The 25,879-nt window shown below is 40.6% G+C and overlaps 1 protein-coding gene across 7 annotated transcripts in view; it reads right to left on the reverse strand.

Annotated features, from left to right (window-relative positions):
• Positions 1-2,107: 2,107 nt before the first annotated feature.
• ARHGEF5 (Rho guanine nucleotide exchange factor 5) overlaps positions 2,108-25,879 on the reverse strand; it is a 90,350-nt gene continuing 66,578 nt past the window's right edge. For 5 of the 7 annotated variants that reach the window (XM_078394136.1, XM_073000928.2, XM_073000930.2 and 2 more), the window contains 9 exons: positions 24,707-24,859; positions 21,530-21,659; positions 19,972-20,046; positions 19,527-19,616; positions 11,488-11,639; positions 10,852-11,013; positions 7,882-7,952; positions 5,833-5,937; positions 2,108-2,719 (listed from right to left, as the gene is read on the reverse strand). In XM_078394136.1, coding sequence (XP_078250262.1) covers positions 2,565-2,719; positions 5,833-5,937; positions 7,882-7,952; positions 10,852-11,013; positions 11,488-11,639; positions 19,527-19,616; positions 19,972-20,046; positions 21,530-21,659; positions 24,707-24,859 — 1,093 coding nt within the window. In that variant the 3' untranslated portion in view covers positions 2,108-2,564. Of the gene's footprint in view, positions 2,720-5,832; positions 5,938-7,881; positions 7,953-10,851; positions 11,014-11,487; positions 11,640-12,560; positions 12,672-16,377; positions 16,538-19,526; positions 19,617-19,971; positions 20,047-21,529; positions 21,660-24,706; positions 24,860-25,879 lie in introns of those variants that run through there. The other 2 variants (XM_073000931.2, XM_073000932.2) reach the window with 2 other exon arrangements.

A 25,879-nucleotide genomic window follows, 5' to 3' on the forward strand; every position in this document is an offset into this window, starting at 1 on the left:
GAAAAGCCTAAATAGACAGGAGAGAACGAGCCATTCACTATTGGAAAATTGTACAAATGTCTCCTTTGAAGACTTGAAATGTAGATTATGTGGAGTCCCATCCTTCTTTTTCCAGCACAAGGCAAGCTGGAAGGAGGAAATATTGGTACAGAGAGATGCAATCCTTTCCCTATACTTTCTGGTCATTTTTCACATCAAAAATCACTCTCCTTAAGTTATATACTAGACCAGGAACTCTCAACTTTTTACACCCAAACATTCTTAGAAAGTAGCTGGCATAGCTGGTGGTCAAGGCTTCTGGGAGTTGTAGTCCAAGAACATTTAGATCACCAAGTTTAGGGCACTGTACTAGAACAAGGTTTGATACCTATCTGACCCTCTGGATTCATTGTTTTAGCATACAACTCCTATCAGCATTAGCCAGCAAAACCAGTGGTAAGAGATTAAAGGAATTACAGTCAGAAAAAACTTGGACGACCATAGTTCCCCCACTCATATACTAAGGTAAATCTACACAGATGCTGTCTTTTCTCCAGTGGATGAAAAAGCAGCTTGAAGGGAGAAAATCTGAGCTGAAATGCAACCAGAGGTGGAAAGTATGGCAATCTCCTGCATGTACTCTCTCTTTTTTTTCTGGTGGGACTCACAGTTTACATTGGCTTGGTTGAACAAAATTTTTTAAAAAAAAAAAATCATGGAGAAGAAAGAGTGACAGATCTCCAGGTAATGTGTAGTTTAAGGCTCAGTTCTACCAGTCTGAATAACAGAATATAATTAACAAAAGTTCTGAAGAGCCCAATCTATACGGCAAGGATGAAGAACATATTTCTGTTTTGCAAACTCCATCAGTTTTAGCCACCACAGCCCATGCATGGCAAAGGACCACGGGACCAGAAGCACAGTACTGTCTGAAAAGTTATACATTCCCCAACTCTCTTGTAAAGGCTAGAAAATATGTAAATTTCTTGGTATTATCATCTTATTTTACACCTCCAAACAAACCAAGTAGACATTTGACACTTTTATAATGCATGTGCTTAGGACTGGGTTGTAAGTCAATTTAAGTGGTCTGCAGGTCACACCCAAGTGTATCAAAATGTTGAAAATAATAATCATTTAATTAAACTTGGACTTTTTGAAGGCAGGAACCCTGGATTACAATCCTGTGTGGAAGTGGGCAGGCATAAACTCTCTGGATTTCAGAGGTATTCAGTGTGTTTGTGTAGGAGCAAGCCACTAGAGGTAAACCCGAACAAAAATATGCACACTGGGCCAGTCCTGGGCTTTAGGGTTCTGTTTCTCATTCAGTGGTGATTTGAACTGCTGCTGCTGAAGACAATATGGCCCCTGCATGAGATAGAGGGCTTTTCCATCATATTCTACCTTCTTATTTCAAATGGTGATGAGAGAATCTGGAACTTCCCCAATGCAAAGCCTCTTTTCTGAAGACAGGAGCAGGATCTCCAAGTACAGAATCAAATTCCTTCATCAAGTATTTGGTTACCATTTGTCTCGAAGGGCCCAGCTGCCTCACCACCTGCTTCTTCTCTGTTGAGGACACATGTGTTCTAAGGCACTTTGTCACACAAACATAAAAAGAGCTATACTGAAAGTCTCTCCAGTGTATCATTAAACGGTAGTTGGTTGGTCACTTATAAATGATGCCTCCCTAGCAAAAGCACAAAAACACCTCGTTTGTTGCAGTATCACTACCAAGACTTTTTAAGCCCCATTTGCAAACTTCAAAGAAGAAAACCCAGGGTCTACTGTAATCTAAACAGTGGCTCTGTTTAAATAGAGGTGCAATCAGTGTACCTTATTTTTCTTGATATTTTTAGTGGGGGAGATGTCACTTCCCCTTTTTTCCCCCTCTAGCCTTTCCTTGACATGAGGAAATTAACTGCAGGTGGAGCTTTCCTGGATGTAAGGTAAGTGGCAAGGAATTCTTCACTTGCTAAAGGGGGACACTGTTGAAAGTGCCAGGAACAAAATCTCCACTAGAGACTTGGGGTTAATCTTTCTGTTACTAGGTGCAAGGGAAGTTGACACTTCTGTTTTATATATAAAATAATTATGCAAAAATAAGTATTTCAGGTGGAACAGCCAATATCCATGATAAGTATATTTCTCTTTAAAGTCTTCTTTGGTATGCATTCAAAGCACTTTGGCATTCTAATGTTTTAGCCTCCAGTTGCAGAGCAGAAGCTGAAACACAGTCCCCAAGGGAGGAGGAGTCCATACACTTGAACAGAGGAAAAGTCAATAGTAGTTCCCCAGAGGCGCTAACATCCATTACCCAGCTCTCTTGCACTTCTTTCCATCCACCATGCCAGGACTGATGCTTTTTTTTTCTCCTACTACATTTTTTCACTAGTCCTAGTGATGTACAAGATTTTTCCATGAGTTTTTAATTTATTTGGTAAAAAATGTCTTTGACTATGTCCCTCGCCAAGCATTACTCGTTATCCTTGTGAGATAGCTCTCTTCCAGAAGACCAAACATCCAGTTTGGGGCAGGGAGCTGCAACAGAGGGTGCTGCAGTGTTTTTGCTGGGAGAGAGGGTCTTAATTCCTGTGAAAGACCTGTTGTTTGGCATCCTTAACACGCTGCTCCTCTTTCAAATTCATTTGCCGTACTTGCTTGCTGGAGATGAAATCCACGTGATCCGAAGGGAACCACCCTCTCTCTCCATCTGAGAGTCTCACTCCTTCAATCCAGCCTGCAGGGGAAAAAACAAGCATGATGACCCTTTATTAAATGGTGAGCTACCATTTCTTCACATAGCAATGTGTTAAGTCAGACATTTTAGTGATACAGATAGATGTTTTATCACACAGTTGGTTCTGATGTGCAGTGAACATCCTCCATACCACTGACTCAGGGAAGACAACTGAAATTATTATTCCTATTCCTGAAGTAGTTTAGCTATTGCTATGGGCTTTCTGAAGAGGTATTCATGCAGTACATTGGGAGTGTGCTGACAATCTATGAAAACTAGTTCATATGGCCATAGTAATCTTTTGGCATGTGGTCATAACTTCACGTACAGGAAGTATACAAGGACAGCTAGACCCAAGTAAACAGATGAACACATGCTCCCTATAGTTTTGTTCAGCTCTTTTAAAAGGGATAATCTGAATACATGAGGAGGTGGATTGTACTAGCCTTGTCGCTTTCATGTCTGACAGTCTGAAGAGGCTAATCTTCTCTACACTGGACTGCAAACCCTGATTTTTCAGGATCCTCAGTTTTGTGAAGAAAGTCCATGCATAGCTAAGGCTCACCTTTTCAGACTGTTGCTCTTGTGTGAAAAATGGCAATGGAGGTGGACATTTCCTCTCCTCCCAGGTTTACATTGACCCCATTTGGGGAAAAAAGTGAATAGGGAGACTATATAACCAATGATGTGATCTATACACTTCTACAGAATGCCTGGATGCTGTGGAACTGCCATGTGAGCAATGTTGGCTGTCAACTGTTGTGAATCCACTCTGAGTTCAAACCCAGCATGTTACCTGAGCTATCAAATGTTCCAAACCTTATCCCCAGGTTTAGCACCATGGATACTTTGGCAAAAAAGCAGATTAATTCTTGAACTAGAGTCACCAGCTTTTGCTGCATGAGAGATTTTGAGGTGGGGCAGGGAATGTTGTGAGCGAGTTGTGGTGAAAGATGGAAAATCTGACAGAAGAAATTGCGGGCACAACAGGGAGGGTGTGTAAATTAAAAGTGTCAACTAAAGAAGACTCTGAAAAACAGAAGGCAATATCCTCAACACAGCATTTATCTACCAGCACCCTTGAATAGAGTTGTCAGAGGGGTTATCTGTACAGGCTTTTTTGGAACCAGCTGGAGCATGACAAATAGGATTGCCTGGGGTCAGATAGAGGTGTAATATACCATTTGGTGGAATCCTCAGATCCAAATGGCATATCGGCCTTGACCAGCTCTTTAAGACAAGGCAAAGAAAATATTTAAAAAACATTTTTATAAGTGATGGAATGCATTTTCATGGCCCTAACAGAGTTCCTCTGGCCATTTGCCAAGGAGCAGGGGAAGTTTTTCATTTGCTAAGATCCTGAAGTGGCTTTCTTATTAAGCCACCTCATGATATTGCAAATTCCCACAGCAAGAAGCCTTGACAACAAGAAGGCTCACTTTTGATTTGTTTCCAGTGATTACACTGGAACCAAACCAGAGTAATTTTTCTCACACCAAAAAAAGTAGAAGCCCCTGACAGGGGTTCAAAAAGGCACTGAAGGTGGGCTCATTTGCTTCAGCACAAACATAATATGTTTGCCATCTTTAGGAGTGAACCAGCCTGTCCTTGCAGTGAACCCATATAGCAAGCTAAATTCCCTTGTATTTGTGGTCTAGTCCCCGAAATCCAGGTCTCCTTATCTGCATATAGTGCAAGTCAGTTGCATAATGCACAAATCATAGGAGGGGTTAGAGAAAGACTGAGCAACAACTCCCAGCTCATTTGTTTCCCACTCAAATCACTTCTCATCATAATGGTTTTACAGCTGGAACCAGAAGGTTGGAGGTTCTTAGTTTCTTTGCATGCTGTTTTGTACCAGTAGTCATTTTCTGGGGCAGTGAAACAATTTCTGGAAAACATTCAATCACCCTAAATAACATGGAATTTGGCTGAGCACATTTAATTAATTTGTATGTAATGAACAAATTGTTTGTCACAATAATCCATAAGTCTTTGAATGAGAATATTTGATATACTTATTAGTGTGAGAGCAGAATGAGAAGTGGGGAAAACGTGATTCAGTGCCCCCATCCCTAGCCAGGAAAAGGCTCACTGAAAGACCTTGAGCTAGTCCTTATCTCTCTATCCCTCAGTTCACTCACAGGGATGATTAGTGTGTCTTCAGTCTCCTTACTTGGAGATTGAAGACATGCTAAAACACATTGGTGGACAATGCAAAATCCTACACAGAGACACAGTGTGGTGATGGTGACTCACAGGGTGGTTGTGACAATAAAAATTTCCCAAGAGAATGAGACACTGCTCTGTGTTATTGTTGAAAGGGCAAAGCAGGCATTAATTATAGTTGCATGACGGTGCAGCTATGTTATTGTACAGCAAATCAAGTCTATATTCTACAAGGCAATTCTAAAAATGGGGACAGCTCAAACAAAAAAATATATAACTTTGAAACTTAACTTTGGATTAGCACCAAATTTGATGCAGGTGTTGCAGACAGACTGCTCTTGCTCTGTACCAAATTTTGGGAAGTTTGGGCAAAAGATTTTTGAGTTTTAAAGTAAAACTGCCCCCTATTCAGAAATAGGCATGCCTTGTTAAAAAAAAAAACCAAACCAACAACACTTGTTGAAAAACAGACATGATAATTGTTTTTGCATTTGGGTGAGAGGTGATGAAAAAAGGACTCAGCTTCTGGGATTTTCCTTTGCTTGCCCCATATATTCAAGTTTTTAACCACCTTTTGCCATCTTGAGAACAAAAAGATGTCAGGTTTCCTCCCAACATGAGCAAAGCAGTTTGAATGTGGTGACTTTGAAACAAGAGCACAAAGAGAGTGGACTAAACACCCTCAGCACTTCAATAAAAAATCTGTAGACACTCATAGCTGCATTTAAGGACCAATAAAAATCACGATAGAACAATCATGGTATCTCCTACATCATGTGTAATATGAACTAAGAAAAGCAACATATTCCATCCTGAATTTCCCCATGTAATGCAAAAGGATATCTCTTTGCTGGGAAGTCAGACATCATGGCCACCCTGTGGCATTTTCCACCCACAGAAGTCCACTCGTTTCCCACTGCAATGACAATGCTCAGTCTACTCACCGTCACTACTTTGCTTCAGGACCATAATTATATCTGCTTTCTCCACGGCCAGCTCATCATTCTCTCGGGGTTTGTAAGACTTCATGCCCTGAACCTGTGCTGCCTCTGTGGATTGGATGGGAACATATGGATTGTTACTTGCCAGGCACATTAATGTAATTCAGTGAGGTGTGGAGTTCCCTCTCCCCCCCCCCCCCCGCCCACAAAAAAAGCATTCTTCAACATTTTTTCTTTGAACCAAGAAATGTCAATTTCTGTAATTTACCTAGATTAGGTGAGTGTGTGTGCCTGTAATATGTTTATCCTTCTGTTCCATTCCTTGCTCTTGAATTGTGAGACTTCACCAAGCGCTGCCCGCAAAGCTTTTGTGTTGATGTCCACTGCTTTAAGAACTAAAATTTTGTTTCAATGAAAACTGACTATGAGGATGATTAATTTTATGCCCAATATAAACTCTGGCCCTGAAATAACTGAGTGTGCACAGTTCTGCTCCTGCTTTTAGTTCTCCCTTTGTTTTCTTAAAGTTCATCTGAAAATAGCAGCAACTGTGGCTTCCATGCACACAATGAGAAAGAGACATTTTGGGTCAGGTGGACAAGTGGTAAGAGCAAAAGAATCTACTTCGCCTGAGTGATTGACAAGCTGAACTAGTGGTTAGTGGTGAGGTCCTGCTATGGCGGGAGAGGCGTGTCTCTGTGCAAACTTCCATGAAAGGATGTTGAAGGCAGCAAAGTCATAGGCTCTTTTCTCCAAGTGGTAGAAAATCTAGTATCACAGCTGCCCAATCTGCTGTGCTAACCATTGAAGAAACAGAAAGCATGGGAACACACGGGTGCTACTTCTAGTCACAGCAGTTGTTCCCTGTTCTTGTCTTTTCTCACTGGCTGACTTTGAGAGGGAGTAGAGGATCCTTCTTGAAATGCCCTTTAATCAGCTGCAACACTATTTCTAATGCCTTGTGGGATAAAATAAAATAGATAGATAGATAGATAGATAGATAGATAGATAGATAGATAGATAGATAGATAGATAGATAGATAGATAGATAGATAGATAGATAGATAGATAGATAGATAGATAGATAGATAGATAGATAGATAGATAGATAGATAGGAGTAGTGTTCCAACTAAAGATGCATTTGTTTATCTGATGAATTATCTTCTTTTTTTGTAATTTTCTGTGCATTGCCTAAAAACCTATTGGACTGCAATAATTGCTCATTGTTGCCACTTTGGAGAACTACTTCTTATTCCTCTCCTACAAAAGGTTAGACCACTGGTTCTTAAACTTGGGTTACTCAGGAGTTTTGGACTGCAACTCCCAGAAGCCTTCACCACCAACTGTGCTGGCTGGGGTTTCTGGGAGTTGCAGTTCAAAAACATCCGAGTAACAAAGGTTAAGAACCACTGGGTTAGACAATATCAAAGCTGTTGCAACTTTGGACATGACTGCTTTAAACAGTGATGTTGTGTCGTATCCAAACCTGTATCTAAGACTTTTCTAGACTCTTCTTCCTGCACTACTCTTCCCACCTCTTTTACCTTGAGTGACCAGCTGTAACAATCTGTACTTTTTGTTTCTCACTATATGGTCAAGGTTCTCTAGCTTTCTAAATTTTATGTATTTTCTGGTATCATTGCCTTTATTCATTCATCATACCACCTCTTAGTTGGGTAGTAGCCCTACTAATCTAAACATTTCACCATCCCGAGAACTAGTTTCTCTTTTCATCATTTCTGGATTTCAAAACAATAATCAGACAACACAAAACCAACAATAAATCATAAAAATAATTTGGTGTGTAACTGCAGTAGACTTAACACAGTGAGTGTGGTTCTTCAGAAAGGTCAACAGGGATGGAAGTGCCCTGAAGGAGCTGTGATTTTTGTGTTTGATCTTATCATGAGCTGCCCTTGAGGCCCCCTCCTCAAAGAACAACAGGACATAAGTGAAATAAATAAACGGTGCAGTGTATATTTCTTATGGATGAATGTAATATCCTTTTTCATGTGGTTTAGTCTTCTCTTGGGTATCCTGAGTCATCTTACCAGGGTCATCCAAAAAGTCAAGTTCTATTTGCTGAGGGGTAAGAGCAGAAATCCATCGCAGCTTCTCACTCCTAAAAGTTTAAAAATAGATGGGAAAGAACTGAAAAGAGGAATACCCAAGGATGTACTTAACAGATCCTGGTGAAACACAAGATGCGGTGTGCCTTGCCCTGTTTGTTTGTGGCATGATCAGAGTTATGTCATTAGGCTTTACCTGTCCTTAATCATTAACTAAGGAGACAATATCTCTTTCAGACTCTGCTCTCTCACCCCAACCTTCAATATGAAGAAGATAGTACCAGCAAGCTGCAAGTTCTTTGTCCATGTGCTTTGGAGGTCACTGCAAATGTCTTTTTCATTTGATTCATAAACATATACCATCATGGAGCCTTGCATATGAGCTTGAGTGCTACCTGAGATGCAACCTTTCTGTGTCTCCTGCCCTGGACTCTTTAGGTGTTGGCTTCTGGGTATATTGAAGGCACTCGTTTTATTCTGGGGTGACCCTAGTTCATTTCCCAACTGATACACTTGCTACCTCATGGGAATGCTAGTCGGGAGTGTCTTCTGACTCTTATAACCTTGTGACTCTATTATCCCCTAGTTGAAATTTTAGAGCATACTGTATATGCTTGAAGGAAATCTACAGATGTATAGAAAAGTCTGGAATCTGCAGTCTACAGGAATGTAATGAGCAAAACATGACTATCCTCCCCCACAATTACACAAGAAGCACTATAAAACATATTTTGTACAGACAAAGATAGGCAGCAATAGAGAGATGAGAAAACAATAAATGAAGGGAGACTCAGTAAGGGTAAAAAAGGGGAATGTGTATGGGTTAAAGGCTGATGGCCACATTCACAAAGGCTTGTTGCTTTCAGATCAAAATAACTGCAGCAGTCCTGAGGGAAACAATACAGTGGTGCCCCACTTGATGATTATCCCGTTTAATGATGAAATCGCTTGGCGATGAGGTTTTTGCAATCGCTATAGTGATCGCAAAACAATGATTCAATGTGTTTTTTCCATTTTACGACGATCGGTTCCCTGCTTCGGGAACTGGTTTTTTGCATTACGATGATTAAAAACAGCTGGTCGTTGGGGTTTCAAAATGGCCGCTCACTGTTTTCCAGACCTATTTCCGGAAGACAGCAATGCAAAATGGCTTCCCCTATGGAGGATCTTCGCTGGACGAGCAGGTATTTCCCCCATTGGAACACATTGACCGGTTTTCAATGCATTTCAATGGGTTTTTTTTTCACTTGACAATGATTTCACTTAACAGCGATTTGCCTGGAACGCATTATCGTCGTCAAGCGGGGCACCACTGTAATGTCTTTCTTCGAACCGTCCTTCCTATATTTCAAATGTGACATTATAGGTTCTTGTTTCCCTTCATTCCACCACTCAAAAAACTTCAAACTACTTGGATTTCATTTAATTGCATAAAACTATATTTATTTTAATCAATTAAGAGGTTTAAGCATGTTTACTCAGAAGTTTACTCTGTTCAGCAGAGCTTACTCTAAGGAATGTACAAAGAACTGCACATTTCTAATGTAATGAACATGGCTCTCACTATCCTGAAACCACAGGTAATTTTAAATGCTCCATTGCCCTTAAATGAGCTCTCAAAATAAACAAAATGTAAAATGTAAAAGCATCTGTAACTTTCCAACATGCTGAGGAGAAAATCAACTGTGGTGTCTGATAATTGAATATAGGCTGTGATATCATCCCTCCTAGAGCTGGAAGATAAGTTCATATCTGTTTTTGTTTTTGTGAACACATTTCTTCCAAATGTGGTAGAAAATAGAAAATACATATTTATTGCATAAATTATATTTATAGAAAAATGCTGACATCACCAGCAGGATGGTTCTTAGTCATTCAAAGCTTCCTGCTTCTGTCTCATGGCTTTCCTGACTCCTATGTAACCCTTTCTATTGTGTGGAAGCTGTAGGAGCCATAGAGGAAGTCTTTAATTACCAAAAAGAAAAGAAAAATCTTCTTCTGCCAGTAACATTATCCAATGGCAACAGTTTTTGGTAATTAAACTTTCATCTTGAAGCTTTTACTGCTTCCATATGATGAAAGGAGTTATGGAAAAGACATAGGACAAAAGTAAAAAGTTTTTATTTACTGAAAAATTGCCAGTTGCCAGTAATATCATCACCCTTCCACAGGGGTGAGTAATATAGCAGGATTTAAATGCTTGTGAATGAGGGCAGACCATGGGTAAAAATATGACAGCAAATGTATCAAAGGACATATATGGCATTAGATAATAAATATTAAAAATTGGCCAGCCCATCTGAAAGTTCATCTAGAATTCAACTTGCAAACAGTATACCAACTGATCTGGAAGCAAGTTTTATTGAACTCAGGTCAAACCAGATGTTATGGATAATGTGTCTTCTGCTTTTCCTTTGTACAAAAGGATTTCCTCAGATATATGTACATAATCAGATTTGCAAATGAAGCTTGTGTTTGCCCAAGAAATGCCAAAGCATGCTAAATGCAGAATAATTAGGTGAGAATAATTATGTTCTATTACATGGTATCTTTCAGGACTTGGGAGAGCACCTTTTCTAAAAATGTGATGAGTATTTTTTGACTCTTGAGAGCTACTGCTGAGTAGTCATGCCTAGGATTGTATTATTTGTGGTCATCCTTTCCAGGAGACCTGGGAGTTGAAATTCTGTGAGGGAAGGTAAACTAAGGATGGATGAACTAAAAATTCATATTCTCCCACACTTCGATGTGAAATTTTGCATAGACTGTTAAAACTGGCATATATTTGTACCATGGAGCTGCCTAATGTAACAACCACCACCACGAGAAAACATTTTCTTGTTGCTCAAAGTAAATTGCTGTATAAGGTCATTATAAACATCCACGCCACTCTAAAAGTGAGTCTGGAGTACCAGAGGTTAGTCAGAGGCAGAAATATTTAGCTTTTCTTACTGAGTTTCAGTGCGGAAGAGGAACTCTACTTTTTTCCCTTGATGATTCCGCAGCAGGAAGAGGCGGAAAACATTTTTGTTTGTTCCATGCAGCTTCATTTCACACTTCTCTCCACGCACATCTGAAGAGGCAGCGTAATCAAATACAATAAAGCGGCCATTCCTGCAGTACAATGGGAAAAATGGAGTGAGGCAGGCTGAGGATCGCTTTTATTATCAATAAAGAGAGCTACTTGTCTCTGCTTGCTGTCTTGTAAGAGGGAACCCCCCCCCCAAAACAACAACAACAACAACAGCAATCCCCAACAGGTCTATGCTTCTTTCTTGTTGACTTTTGAACATTATACAGTACCCAATTTGTTTTTTCGTCAGTTGGCCAGAATCCTTTTGATGATTTATGCTCGTATAAGGGAAACTGTATAAACTGCTCCATATTAATGTGTTCTTGGGTACATGCTGAACTGTGTGATAGGATACACACCCAGGAGCACAACCCAGCACCATGTCAAGAAGCAACAATGTGCTGCCAAGATGCAATTTCTTTTACGCAAGCATAAATCATCAATAAGATTCCAGCAATTTTGTTGAAAAGCTCTTTGCTCTTGAAGGAGACCTGTCCCCTTCCAACAACACTTACTCTCTGGGCCGAGATAACAGTAAAGAGTCATTAAAGAGATGAAGGTAGATAGACCGGGTGGTAAGTTTCCATTTCAAACCAGGATTATACTCCAATGCTGTAAGTTCACCATGCTTCACCAGCCGACGAGACTGTGAGATGAGTGGGAAAATCTGCATGAGAAAGCATAATGGTTTTAAGTCAGTTGCATTGTTTCTTCATATCTCTACCTAGAATTAGATGAGTATACTGGTGCCTCGACTTACAGAATTAATCCATATTGGAAGTGTGGGCGTACCTTGAATTTTTCGTAAGTCGAAGCACCATTTCCCATAGGAATGCACTGAAAAGCTATTAATCCATCCCGGAAGAAGAAAAATCATCAAAAAAAATATAACTGCTGCTGCTGAGGAAGCCCGGGCTTCCATGCCGCCCCGACCACCACTCTGGGTGCCTGTGCTTTGGAAGCCTATGAAGCTGGCACCAGGCGCAGCGGTTGGGGTGGCTATGGAAGTCCGGGAAGCTGAGTACCAATAAAAATCATGATAGAAAAATAATGGCATCTCCTACATCAAGTGTAGCATGAACTAAGAAAAGCAACAGCTTCCTGGGCTTCCAAAACTGCCGTGACCGCTATGCCAGGTGCCGGTGTCCCGGGCTTCCAAAGCACTGGCACCCAGCGCAGCGGTCGAAGTGGCTTGGGAAGCCTGGGAAGCTGGGCTTCCAAAGCCATCCCCACTGCCCTCTGCCTCCCATCCCCGCTGCCTCTGCCACTGCAGGAGGCAGTGGGGATGGGAGGCAGAGTGCAGCTGGGACGGAAGGTAGAGGACAGTGGGGACACGGCTTTGGAAGCTCAGGAAGCCGGGCTTCCAAAGTCATCCCTGCTGTCCTCTGCCTCCCTTCCCTACGGGGACGGCTTTGGAAGCCAGGCTTCCCAGGCTTCCAAAGCCATCCCCACTGCCCTCTGCCTCCTGTCCCCACTGCCTTGTAGCGGGGACAGGAGGCAGAGGACAGCGGGGGCGGCTCTGAATTTCCCGCCCTTTCCCCCTGCCTTTCATAGGCTGAAGCTCTGGCCGCAAGTAGAAACAAAATTTTGCGGCCGGAGTTTTTCATACCTCAAAATTTTTGCTACTAGGGACATTCGTAAGTCGAGACACCACTGTATATTTTTTGAATTCCATCTTTGATACTGGGGGATGGGGGTGCTAGAAAAAAGGGTGAGAGATTAATGGGGAAAATGCAATGTATTATAATGTTAGATCAGCCCATTAAATATAAACTGGATAAATCCGGAAGACTAGTCCTAAGGATGCATTTAGTCTCATATATATACTGTATAAGCCAGACTTGGTTGTGTTTCATTTTCTAGTGCATTCGCCTTTACTATGGGATAGCTGTTTTCAATGTAATCATGGGGGTTGTGGTTAGAGGTTCACTATTGCTTTTCTAGACACCCTGTTTTCTCCAGGAGATCTCTTGAGTGCTTGTATCAGATATTAGACTTGAGAGACAGAGTGGGAATACTGAACACCCTGCTCCCATCAGTCTTCCTGTCTCAGCTGGCAGACCCGATCTCAGATGAAGTGTTGTAATCTCTTGGGATAAGTTGTTGTGGGAAATATCAATATTCAAACAAAGTCTTAGGTCTTCATGGTGTCAACAGATAATATTGGTTGCTAGTGGGTCTCCTTCATGGATTGCTGCCTTGTTGTGGCGAAGGGGCTTGAGTAACTCAGAGAAGCTATGGGCTATGCCGTGCAGGGACACCCAAGACGGACAGGACATAGTGGAGAGTTCCGACTAAACGCAATCCACCTGGAGTAGGAAATGGCAAGCCACTCCAGTATCTTTGCCAAGAACGCCCCATGATCAGAAACAAAAGGCTAAAAGATATGACGCTGGAAGATGGGCCCCTCAGGTCGGAAGGCATCCAACATGCTACTGAGGAAGAGTGGAGGACAAGTACAAGTAGCTCCAGAGCTAATGAAGTGGTTGGGCCAAAGCCGAAAGGACGCTCAGCTGTGGACGTGCCTGGAAGTGAAAGGAAAATCCAATGCTGCAAAGAAAAATACTGCATAGGAACCTGGAATGTAAGATCTATGAACGTTGGGAAGCTGGAGGTGGTCAAACAGGAGATGGCAAGAATAAACATTGACATCCTGGGCATCAGTGAACTAAAATGGACAGGAATGGGCGAATTCAGCTCAGATGATTATCATATCTACTATTGTGGGCAAGAATCCCGTAGAAGGAATGGAGTAGCCCTCATAGTCAACAAAAGAGTGGGAAAAGCTGTAATGGGATACAATCTCAAAAATGATAGAATGATGTCAATACGAATCCAAGGCAGACCATTCAACATCACAATAATCCAAGTTTATGCACCAACCAGCATTGCTGAGGAGACTGAAATTGAACAATTCTATGAAGATTTACAACACCTTCTAGAACTGACACCAAAGAAAGATGTTCTTCTCATTCTAGGGGACTGGAATGCTAAAGTAGGGAGCCAAGAGATAAAAGGAACAACAGGGAAGTTTGGCCTTGGAGTTCAGAACAAAGCAGGACAAAGGCTAATAGAGTTTTGTCAAGAGAATAAGCTGGTCATCACAAACACTCTTTTCCAACAACACAAGAGGCGACTCTATACATGGAAATCACCAGATGGGCAATATCGAAATCAGATTGATTATATTCTCTGCAGCCAAAGATGGAGAAGCTCTATACAGTCAGCAAAAACAAGACCTGGAGCTGACTGCGGTTCTGATCATCAGCTTCTCATAGCAAAATTCAAGCTTAGACTGAAGAGATTAGGAAAAACCACTGGGCCACTCAGGTATAATCTAAACCAAATCCCTTATGAATACACAGTGGAAGTAAAGAACAGATTTAAGGAACTCAATTTGGTGGACAGAGTGCCTGAAGAACTTTGGATAGAGGCTCGTAACATTGTCCAGGAGGCAGCAACGAAAACCATCCCAAAGAAAAGGAAATGCAAGAAAGCAAAGTGGCTGTCCAACGAGGCCTTAGAAATAGCAGAGAGGAGAAGGGAAGCAAAATGCAAGGGAGATAGGGAAAGTTACTGAAACTTGAATGCAGACTTCCAAAGAATAGCAAGGAGAGACAAGAGGGCCTTCTTAAATGAACAATGCAAAGAAATAGAGGAAGATAACAGAAAAGGAAAGACCAGAGATCTGTTCAGGAAAATTGGACATATTAGAGGAACATTTTGCGCAAAGATGAACATGATAAAAGACAAAAATGGGAGGGACCTAACAGAAGCAGAAGACGTCAAGAAGAGGTGGCAAGAATACACAGAGGAATTATATCAGAAAGATGTGGATATCCCGGACAACCCAGACAATGTAGTTGCTGACCTTGAGCCAGACATCCTGGAGAGCGAAGTCAAGTGGGCCGTAGAAAGCCTGGCTAACAACAAGGCCAGTGGAGGTGATGGCATTCCAGTTGAACTATTTAAAATCTTGAAAGATGATGCTGTTAAGGTGCTACATTCAATATGCCAGCAAGTTTGGAAAACTCAACAGTGGCCAGAGGATTGGAAAAGATCAGTCTACATCCCAATCCCAAAGAAAGGCAGTGCCAAAGAATGCTCCAACTACCGTACAATTGCACTCATTTCACACGCTAGCAAGGTTATGCTCAAAATCCTACAAGGTAGGCTTCAGCAGTATGTGGACCGAGAACTCCCAGAAGTACAAGCTGGATTCCGAAGAGGCAGAGGAACTCGAGACCAAATTGCTAACTTGCGCTGGATTATGGAGAAAGCCAGAGAGTTCCAGAAAAATATCTACTTCTGCTTCATTGACTATGCGAAAGCCTTTGACTGTGTGGACCACAGCAAACTATGGCAAGTTCTTAAAGAAATGGGAGTGCCTGACCACTTTATCTGTCTCCTGAGAAACCTATATGTGGGACAGGAAGCAACAGTTAGAACTGGTCATGGAACAACTGAGTGGTTCAAAATTGGGAAAGGAGTACGGCAAGGCTGTATATTGTCCCCCAGCTTATTTAACTTATATGAAGAATACATCATGCGGAAGGCTGGACTGGAAGAAACCCAAGCCGGAATTAAGATTGCCGGAAGAAATATCAACAACCTCCGATATGCAGATGATACCACTCTGATGGCAGAAAGTGAGGAGGAATTAAAGAACCTTGTAATGAGGGTGAAAGAGGAGAGTGCAAAAAACGGTCTGAAACTCAACATCAAAAAAACTAAGATCATGGCCACTGGTCCCATCACCTCCTGGGAAATAGAAGGGGAAGATATGGAGGCAGTGTCAAATTTTATCTTCCTGGGCTCCATGATCACTGCAGATGGAGACAGCAGCCCTGAAATTAAAAGGCGCCTTCTTCTTGGGAGGAAAGTGATGACAAATCTTGACAGCATCTTGAAAAGCAGAGACATCACCTTGCCAACAAAAGTCCGAATAGTCAAAGCTATGGTTTTTCCTGTCATGATGTATGGAAGTGAGAGCTGGAACATAAAGAAAGCAGACCGCCGAAGAATTGATGCCTTTGAATTGTGGTGCTGGAGGAGGCTCTTGAGAATCCCCTGGACTGCAAGGAGAACAAACCTATCAGTTCTAAAGGAAATCAACCCTGAATGCTCACTTGAAGGACAGATCATGAAGCTGAGGCTCCAGTACTTTGGCCATCTCATGAGAAGAAAAGAGTCCTTGGAAAAAACCTTGATGTTAGGAAGGTGTGATGGCAAGAGGAGAAGGGGACGACCGAGGATGAGATGGCTGGACAGGGTCACCGAAGCGACCAACATGAACCTGACACAACTCCGGGAGGCAGTAGAAGACAGGAGGGCCTGACGTGCTCTGGTCCATGGGGTCACGAAGAGTCGGACACGACTAAACGACTAAACACACACACAGTGGGTCCATGGTCCTCTCTTCACAGCTGGACCACTTCTTGTTATGGTTTAGACTTGTAATGGCCATTCGTCTCTGCAGAAGTAGTGGCCCTGTTAAGTTGGTCCATTCTCAGAGATGCACAGTAGTAGTTGATTTCTGACTAATCTCTGTTACAGCAATTTCTCCTGTGGAAAACCACAGAAATCAGCAGGAATCCCATTTCAAAAACAATGAATCAAAGTGGGTCTTCATTGCTGCATAGTCTCACACTGAGATAAGTTCATATACCACTGAGAGGATAAAATTGCTTATATTGATGTGATAAGACTGGTCTGATGAAGCAGACTTGTCCACAAAAGCTTGCATTGAAATATAGCAGTTAGACTTTAAGGTGGCAGAATGTTTTTGTCTTCTTCATTTATTTATTTATTTAATTTTTTGGCCTGATATTTCCTTATCTATATTTTCTGACCTTGACAGCATGGTTGGAACAGTTTTTATCTGATCTTGGAAAATTACATTTTTATACTTATTTTCTGTTAAGTGTTAAGAAGACAAAAATCATGTCTACCGAAGAACTACACACCTTTAGCATTAACAATGAAGAAACTGAAATAGAGATTTCGAGTACCTTGGTTCAATCATCAATCCAAGTAGAGACTACAGCCAAGAAATAAGAAGACAACTGAGACTAGGAAGGACAGCAATGAAGGAACTTGAAATGATCATCAAATGTAAGGATGTCTCACTGGAGACCAAGACCATCCACACTCTTTTCTTTCCGACCACCATGTATGAGTGTGAAAGCTGCATAGTTAAGAAATTTGACAGGGGGAAAAATGACTTGTTTGAAATGTGGTGCTGGTGGACTGCCAGAAAGACAAACAAGTGGGTCCTAGAACTATCTCTGCAGGCAAAAATATTGAAAGCTGTCTTACTTTAGGCACATAATGAGAAGGCAGGATTATCTGGAAAAGGCAATGCTGGGAAAGGTGGGAGGCGGGAGGAAAAGGTCAAATATGAAATGGACTGACTTTCTAAAGGATATCATAGAATCATATCACAGGATAATGAAGTTGAAAGGAGCCTATAAGGCCATCGAGTCCAACCCCCTGCTCAATGCAGAAATATAAATCAAAGCAGATCTGCCAGGTGGCTGTCTAAATTTCTCTTGAATGCCTCCAGTATTGCAGCAGTCACCAACTCCCCAGATAACTGATTCCACTGCTGTACTGCTCTAGCAGTTAGGATGTTTTTCCTCATATTTAACAAAAATCTGGCTTCCTGTAAATTGAGCCCAGTATTATGTGCCCTGCACTCTGGCTTAATTGAGCACAGACCCTTCCCCTCCTCTGAATGACAGCCTTTCAAGTATTTGAAAAGTGCTATCATATCACCCCTCAGTCTTCTTTTCTCAAGTCTAAACATGCCAAGTTCTTTCAATCTTTCCTCACAGGGCTTGGTTTCCAGCCCCCTGATCACTGTCACCTTCTTCTGAGCTTGTTCCAACTTGTCAGCATCCTTCTTGAAATGCAGGGTTCAGAACGCAACACAATACTCAAGATGAGACCTAACCAGTGCCGAATAGAGAGGAACTAGTACCTCACAGGATTTGGAGAATATACTTCTGTTAATGGAGCCTAAAATAGCACTTGTCTTTTTTTTTTTTTTTTTTTTTTTTTTTTTTGCAGCCACATCACTCTGTTGGTTCATATTCAGTTTGTGCTCTACAATGACTCCAAGATCCTTTTCACTTGTAGTATTGCTGAGCCAGGTATCCCCCCTCCCATCTTGTAACTGTGTGTTTGGTTTCTTTTTCCTAGATGCATTTTTTTGCACTTATTCCTGCTGAATTTCATTCTGTTGTTTTGAATGTTGTTTCTGTCTTCCAGGGTATTAGCTATTCCACCCAATTTTCTGTCATCCACAAATTTGATTAGCATTCCTTGTACCCCCTGATCTATGGCATTAATAAAAAAGTTGAAGAGCACAGGGCCTAGGACTGGTTCCTGGGGTACCCCACTTGTTACCTCCTCCAGGTTGAGAAGGAGCCATTAATCTTTCTGAGTATGATTCCCTCTGAGTATTACCCCATAGCCAACTGAGTATCCACTTGACAGTTGTTCTACCCAGCCCACACCTAGTTAGCTTGCTAATCAGAATATCAAAAGCTTACTATGTTTACAACATTTCCTCTGTATAGCAGGAAGATTAACCAATCAAAAGATGAGATCAGGTTAGTCTGGCAGGATGTGTTCTCGACAAATCTATGTTGGCTTCTAGTTATTATTGCGTGGCTGTTTTATAATCTGTTCCAGAATTTTCCCTAGGATTGATGTCAGGCTGATTGGTCTGTAGTTCCCAGGTTCCTTCTTTTTTGCCCTTTTTGAAGTTAGCGACAATATTAGCTCTCTTCCAACCATCTTCCACCTCACCCGTTTCCCATGATTTCAAGAAAAATAATAGACAGTGGTTCTGAGAGTTCTTCGGCCAGCTCCTTCAATACTGTTGGATGCAGTTCATCCTGCCCTGGAGATTTGAACTTGAGCAAGGTATTGATGTATTCCTTGACTATTTGTTTATCAATCTCCATTTGCAATCTTGTCCCCTCCACCTGTACTTCACAATTGTCTGGAGGATCATAGTTTGTCTTTTGGGGAAAGACTCAACTAAAATAGGAATTGAGCACTTCTGCCTTTTCTTTGTCTTCTGTTTTATTGTAGACTAAAGCCTGCTTTCTTGCAGCTGAGCTGAGGACAGGAAATTTTGGAGATTGCTCATTCATAGGGTTGCCATATGCTGGAGGCGACATGACTAGTTCTCTAACCTGAAAATTAGTCCCCAACTTTGCAGAAATCCCCCTATATCTCAGCTAAAGAGACAGAGCTAAAAAGGCATCCATTCATCCTAACAGAAGAGATTTACATGATACCCTGATGCCTGCATTATACACTTAAGCAGCAATAGCCTAGCCCCACACATACTGTCATCATGACTGGAACCTTACCTACACAATGAGAATGAGCTGAAGCAAAAGGGAAGGGGGCACATATTGACCATGGCAGTTCTTTACAGAATAAGTTGTGGATTTTTTAAAATTGTGTTTTGTGGGGGTGGAGGTTGTGCAAAGGGAAACAGATGCAGGAGACCTGGCTCCCTAAATGAGGTTTTTACCTTGCATTCAAACGCCATATTTTTACTTAAGGAGATCAGCTGCTCAGTGTTCTTCATGCGCTGGACATTTTCATTGCAATCTTTTATGAGCTGCAAAAAGAAAAAAAAAACATGTATTATAGGTGGTAGGAAGGGCTGGAGAATGGGGAAGCTGTCCCTTTCAGAGAGACATGGTATTAGTACCAAGTCCATATCCCATAGAAGCTGTCACAAACATTTGTTCTGAAGAGACTGATAGACTGGGTGTAAATAAACATATTACGTTATTTACTTAGTTTTAAAGATTTGTACACCACCCTTTTTCAAGAATTGCCCCAACAAACTGATCTCATGTGGGTTTTAAAAAGCCAGAGCAAGAGTATTTCTGCTTCTGTTCAAAGGTCATTTTTGAACCCATGTGACTGAGCTGTGGGCAGAATAGAAAAATAATTTTTATTTCCTTTACCTTTTCAAGAGCATCATAAGCCTGAGTGGCCTGAATTTCTTCTTCTGCACCAGGGCGAGTTCTCTTCAATATGTTCTGTAGAATGGAAGAAGAGAGTTTTTAAAATGAAGTGAAATGCCAGTTCAATTTAAAGCATCTATAATTCCAGATGGCACTTTTTTTTAGTAGAATAAAATTTTAGGAAGGAGTAATAGCCCAGTACCTCCATTTCCATCCCCTCAAGAGTATTGCTCTGTTGCTATGAGTACTCTTTTCTACACACTTCTTTTGCTTCTAGGTTGCTAACTGGAAGGCAGGTGGAGAGTAGCACTTTTCAGTGGGAGGTCTAGTTCATGGTCCCTATATGTGTGTTGAAAGATGTGTTACCTGGAAACTCCATTTCCTCTCCTACCTCCCACAATGCAGCAGTTTAGAGCAGAGAACATTAGGGTTAAAATTATTTATTGAAGTTAAATATTAGAAATTAGAAAATAACTGGTTAATGTTTGTGTATACTGCCAAAAACATTTGAATTTTAAAATCAGAATGATAACATGATGTTTTAAACACTAATTCTATGTTCTCTCTGCAGATGACACATGTCTCTCACATTTCATCTCACCAAATCGAAAAAGGCTTTTGCATCCCTTCACAAACTAGATTTATAGTAGATAGTCCAATCTTCCCCTGTAACACTCAGAAGGTAACATAGGCAAGAGTCTGAAGTATTTCTTACAGCTTCTATAAGTTGTAGTCAAGACCATTAAGAGTCCAAGGTTATCAACTATTGCTGTATAAAACATCAGTTATTTATTCCAACCTATACCTCTTCAACATAGCATTATAAAAAGCTTCAGCTGAAAGCATATGGCTGACAAAGCCTTAAGGCTACTGAGGTCATAAGGATCAGAATTCTATAGCATCCAGAGCAGGTCAATGCCACTGCCCCTCAAATGAAAAACAAAACATAAAAATGGACATGCTGGATATAAAAAAACCCCTATGAAACCATTATGAGTGCAAGGGGCACATTTTCATTTGAGCAACCTGTGACATGGTCAACAACACTGGATTAAATGTATAGCAGCTTAGCTGTCTGTGTTTGCCAGTTCAACAGTATGGCCTCAGCAAATCTAATTTCTGAAGCAGTATAGGCCCTTTACCTTTTGAGGAGGAGAAATGTGAACAGATCTCTCTCCTCTATAGAGGGGCATGCAAAACCAATTTTTTTAATTAGCATGTTATTTTGTAAAGCATTACTTTAACACATTAGCATTTAGGAGCCTTTCTTGGTCCAGAAAAGTAATTAATTTAATGTTAAGACATTAAATTTAATGTATTATTTCCAGCCTTTGGAAGCAGACATACAACATTCCTGAGTTTCAGTGGCAAGTACGTGTTTAGTACCATCACTTGTGAATGGCTCGCATACATGTAATACAGAGAGAGAGAGAGAGAGAGAGAGAGAGAGAGAGAGAGAGGGAGGGAGGGAGGGAGGGAGGGAGAGGGAGAGACAGAATCTCATATTAAATCTAGGAAGCCTACTAATATATGGAACCATGAGTCCAAACTTCCTTACCTGGAGAAGGAGTTTAAGTCGAGTAATACGCTGGAATGGGAGGATGAGAAAAGATTTAAGGGACAGGCGCTGGCATATAGGATCACTTTCCAGTTTCTCCAAGACCTGTTGAAAAGCAGGAACATCATTCCTGACAGAGAGAAGAAATGAAACATGTTTCATTACACTTATGTGGCTTTTGTGTTGCACCTGTTTTACAGCAGAAGTAAGGCAACCTGCAGCAATGGGACCCTTCTTGAGCAGGGCGGTGGGGAGAGGTGTAATAAATTCTGCTAAACAATCCCTCTCTGCTGCTTCTTCATGACATGGAATTGACTCTGAGTATTCAAAGACTATGCCAGGAAAGCATTTTAAAGTCTACACTTTGATACAAAAAGTATAAATAAAAGTGCCTTTACTTCTGCAAGTATAAATAAGTGCTTGCAATAAATAAACAAACCAAATGATGGCCAGAACCTTATTACCTTGTTACACTGACAATACGCTGTTGGTATAAATCTTTGCAACAAACAGCTTTAAGTGAAAAAGTCAGCAAAAGCACCAGCTATTGTGTGCTGAGTCACTTGTAGCAATTTGCTGTTGAAATGTACACCAGCTGAGTGTGATTACACATGTAAAAAACTCTGTATTTGAAATGGGTTTCACATGATTGGAACTGATTTACACAATGCACATGAAAGTACAGATTTTTATTTATTTATTTATTTATTTATTTATTTATTTATTTATTTATTTATTTATTTATTTATTTATTTATTTATTTTGCCTAGGAAGTGTGTTTTTCGGTTGGAGAGGTATTTTACTTGGTCGTGAGAGGGTAATTTATTCTGAATCACTTGTGAAATAGATTTATTGTCAGTTGCTTTGGTTTAAAGTGTAAATTATGTCTGCTGAGTTTGCCACACATTGGTGTACTTTCTCGGTTCCCCCTTCTTCTCCACCACCTATGTGGGGGTGTCCCTCCTTTGCAAGCCTAGTCAATGTCTCTGGTCAGTCTCGGCAGCAGCTGTATCTCTCCCTTTCCTTCTCCACCTCCACTGTCTGTCTGTCTGTCTGTCTGTCTGTCCACACACACATATGTGTGTGTGTGTGTGTATATATATAAATGTTTAGAAAAAGTCATGACCAGAAGACAGCCAACAGACCAATTGACCATAGCTGGTGTGTGTTTAATATTTGACAGTCTGCATTAGTGGAGAGTTTACCAAGATTAATGAAATCACAAATCTTCAAGGTATAGCGTAAACTCCTGTAATAAGAGCAGGCCACTGTCGTATTAAGGGTCATTTTAAAGCCACTCATTCTCCTTCATGAACTTCTCAAAGTATTGATGTTTTCTAGAGGCCTTTCACCAGCTGCCCAGAGTGGTCAATTGATCAGATGAGTGGGATATAAATACAATAAATAAATAAATAAATAAATAAATAAATAAATAAATAAATAAATAAATAAATAAATAAATAAATAAATAAATAAATAAATAAATAAATAAATAAATAAAATTGTCTCACTATCAGTGAGATAGTGAGGGAATAACCCAGATTATGATACCCTAACTCTAAAATATTCTCCATAGAGAAGCTTCCTAGAATTGAGTCTGTTTTCTTTTCAGTGCTAATAGGAGGCTTTTTATTTATTCAAGTTTATTAGAACTTGGCTTTATATTATTTTTATTGCCAGTGGCTTATTTGTTCTGTTTTTATATTTATAGAGAGAGTCTGTGCTCTTATTCATTCGATGAAAGCAGATCTCGCTCATGGCTGGCTGAAGAGCAAGTTAAATGTACAAAATAAACAACATACAATATACCTAGCTACTCCACTTGCAGCTCAGGTGAGCAAGCAGTATTTAATAATACTTCTCAGTAAAATTATAAGATCATTAATTTTAAATGGCTGGATAGAAATGCCATGTACAGCTCACAAGATAAAGCCTTTAAGAAGCAAATATTTTATTTCTGTTTGAGCTCTACTAGGCTTGGTAGAACTTGAGAGAAACATTCAGTACTAATAGCACAATCCTTTACGTGTCAAGAATAGAGATGGACATGAACCACAGTTTGGAGTTTTGTGCCGGTTTGTGAGACTGCCACCAAAGATGCCACACATTCTCTTCCTCCCCACCTCCAGACGGCTCCCCCATTCACCAGCCGGCACATGCTGCTCTTTTCAGGCATTCAAGCAGTCCCAGCAGGAGTGAATGTTTCCCTGCTCCATCTCTTTCAGCAGCTGCCCACTCATCGAGGTGCGTGTCCATCTCTAGTTTAGAATACTACTGTGTACATGTAGCATCAGAAATAAGTCCCACCAAAGCCAGTGGAGCTTACTGCTTTGTAAACATATACAGGCTTGCAACATTACTGCATAGTCCTATATGTATCTACTCAGAGGTTAGTGCCACTTATTTCAGTAAAACTTATTCCTTAGCAAGTGAGTATAGGTCTGAAACCTTTTTCTCTGCCTGGAATTTAAAATCCTGGATAGTTTGTATTCTGGTGATGTGATTCAGGGATACATAGTACAGATAATGCATCATTACAGCTGAAATCACATCATAGTTTAAAAGATTTGATTGTTTTTTCATGTCTGAAATATCAGATTTACAAAGGAAAAATATGGTTCTGTCTTGGAGACCAGTCTCAAAACAAAGCACATTGTGGGTGTTAGAAAAATCTTCATGGGAAGACTGCACACTATCAACACTTAAGGAGCAACTTTTTCTAGTGATGTGTAATCTTTAACACATAGTTGTACCTTACCCCTATGATAAAATCCTGGAATCCCTTTAGAAGGCTCAGTACATTTTTGCCCAGTACAATTTGTCTCTGTTTCCCTATTTCCCCTGGAGCGTCTTTATTATTCAGAGGTGCAGTTTTCTATATGGTACGGAAATGTGGGAGCACAATGTTTCATATAGACTGGATTCTGAGGTAAATCATGTGTTGGATACTCCATGTGTAAATGGACCATTCAGTATTGAACTGAAGCAGATATAATTTTGACCTAAGGAACTTATGAAAGAAGAGAGAAGACTGAAATGTCTTCAAGAGCAATCATCTTACATTATACTTCCCCAAAGTGGAGGTATAATGCAGTTCATTTGAGAATGGACTTTCTTCAGCCTACATTTCTCAGTCAGAAAGAAATAAAGAAAAATGGATATCTTCAGGTTTCTTACATTAACCTCCGAAAGATTTGTTCCTGGTAGGTCTGGTTTGTTACATATGGCAAGTAAACCCTGTGGAATTCTGGGGCATGCCTTAAGGCCACATCACACACGTTGAAGGTGAACATGTTCTCCTCAAGTTTTTCTTCCAGGTCAAAGAGGAAACTGCAGAATTCCCAGGTGATCATGAAAGAGAAGCACACAATGGTTACTAAAACTGTTGTTCATTTTTGTTTATGATTAGAACCATATCCCAGTTTTCTTCCAAACATGGCATTCAAGGTGGTTTATAATAAAACTGCATAAAATCTACACAATTAAACCATAAGCAAACATGATCAGTGAAGTTATTGCCACAAGGGAATTTCATGATCCTTTCTGCCTGGTACCCAGTCAGCAAAAGAATCACAGTATTGTAGACCAGAAGTTTCTAAACACTTTTTAGAGGCAACTTTAGGCAGATTATGTATTACCTGTCCAGGTCTTGAGATCTTCTGGGGAGATCTTCAATCCTGCCACTTTTTGAGACAATCTAGCATGGATCTGAGAGTGGACTGACACAGGGGGTGCCTCCTGGAACTCCCTATTAAGGAAGGTTAGGTTGACTCCCTTTTTGTTTTCTTCCCATTGCCTGGCAAGGATCCTTTCTTTCCAAGAAGGCTTTTGGCAAATGACCTCAAACATAGAAGTGGATTTTTAAGCTCAGTATGTGTTGTAGTTTTCTTTTGCTGGTGTGTTTTAAGCTTGTGTTTTAATTTTCCAAATGCTTTTATTCATTTTATGTAGTTGGCATATTCAATTGAAAGATGCCTAAGTCACATTCATGGAAAAAAGTAGAATGTACTTAAAATAACATAATACAAAATACTTTGTTATGGGTGAAAAAATAGAGAAGCTCTCATCTATGGTGAATGGGAATTCTAGATTAGAAGGAGTTACCTTTTAAAAAATCCTTAACAAAAGCAGATCCTAAGCAAATAGATCAGTTGCTCATTGTGGATGAACAATCACTTAAGGCCTGTGGGCCAGGATATTTTAAATGCTATTCTCTCCATGTGTTATCTTACTTGATTTAAGGGCTTACATGTGCCCCTCCTTGTGGGAAACATATGTAATCTCGTTTCCAAACTCACTCATTAAGAATCTGTGTGATTCCAATTGCAAACAGAGTCATTATATTTTACT

The sequence above is a fragment of the Pogona vitticeps genome, chromosome 5 (genome assembly GCF_051106095.1).
Source record: "Pogona vitticeps strain Pit_001003342236 chromosome 5, PviZW2.1, whole genome shotgun sequence".
NCBI classification, from domain to species: Eukaryota; Metazoa; Chordata; class Lepidosauria; order Squamata; family Agamidae; genus Pogona; species Pogona vitticeps.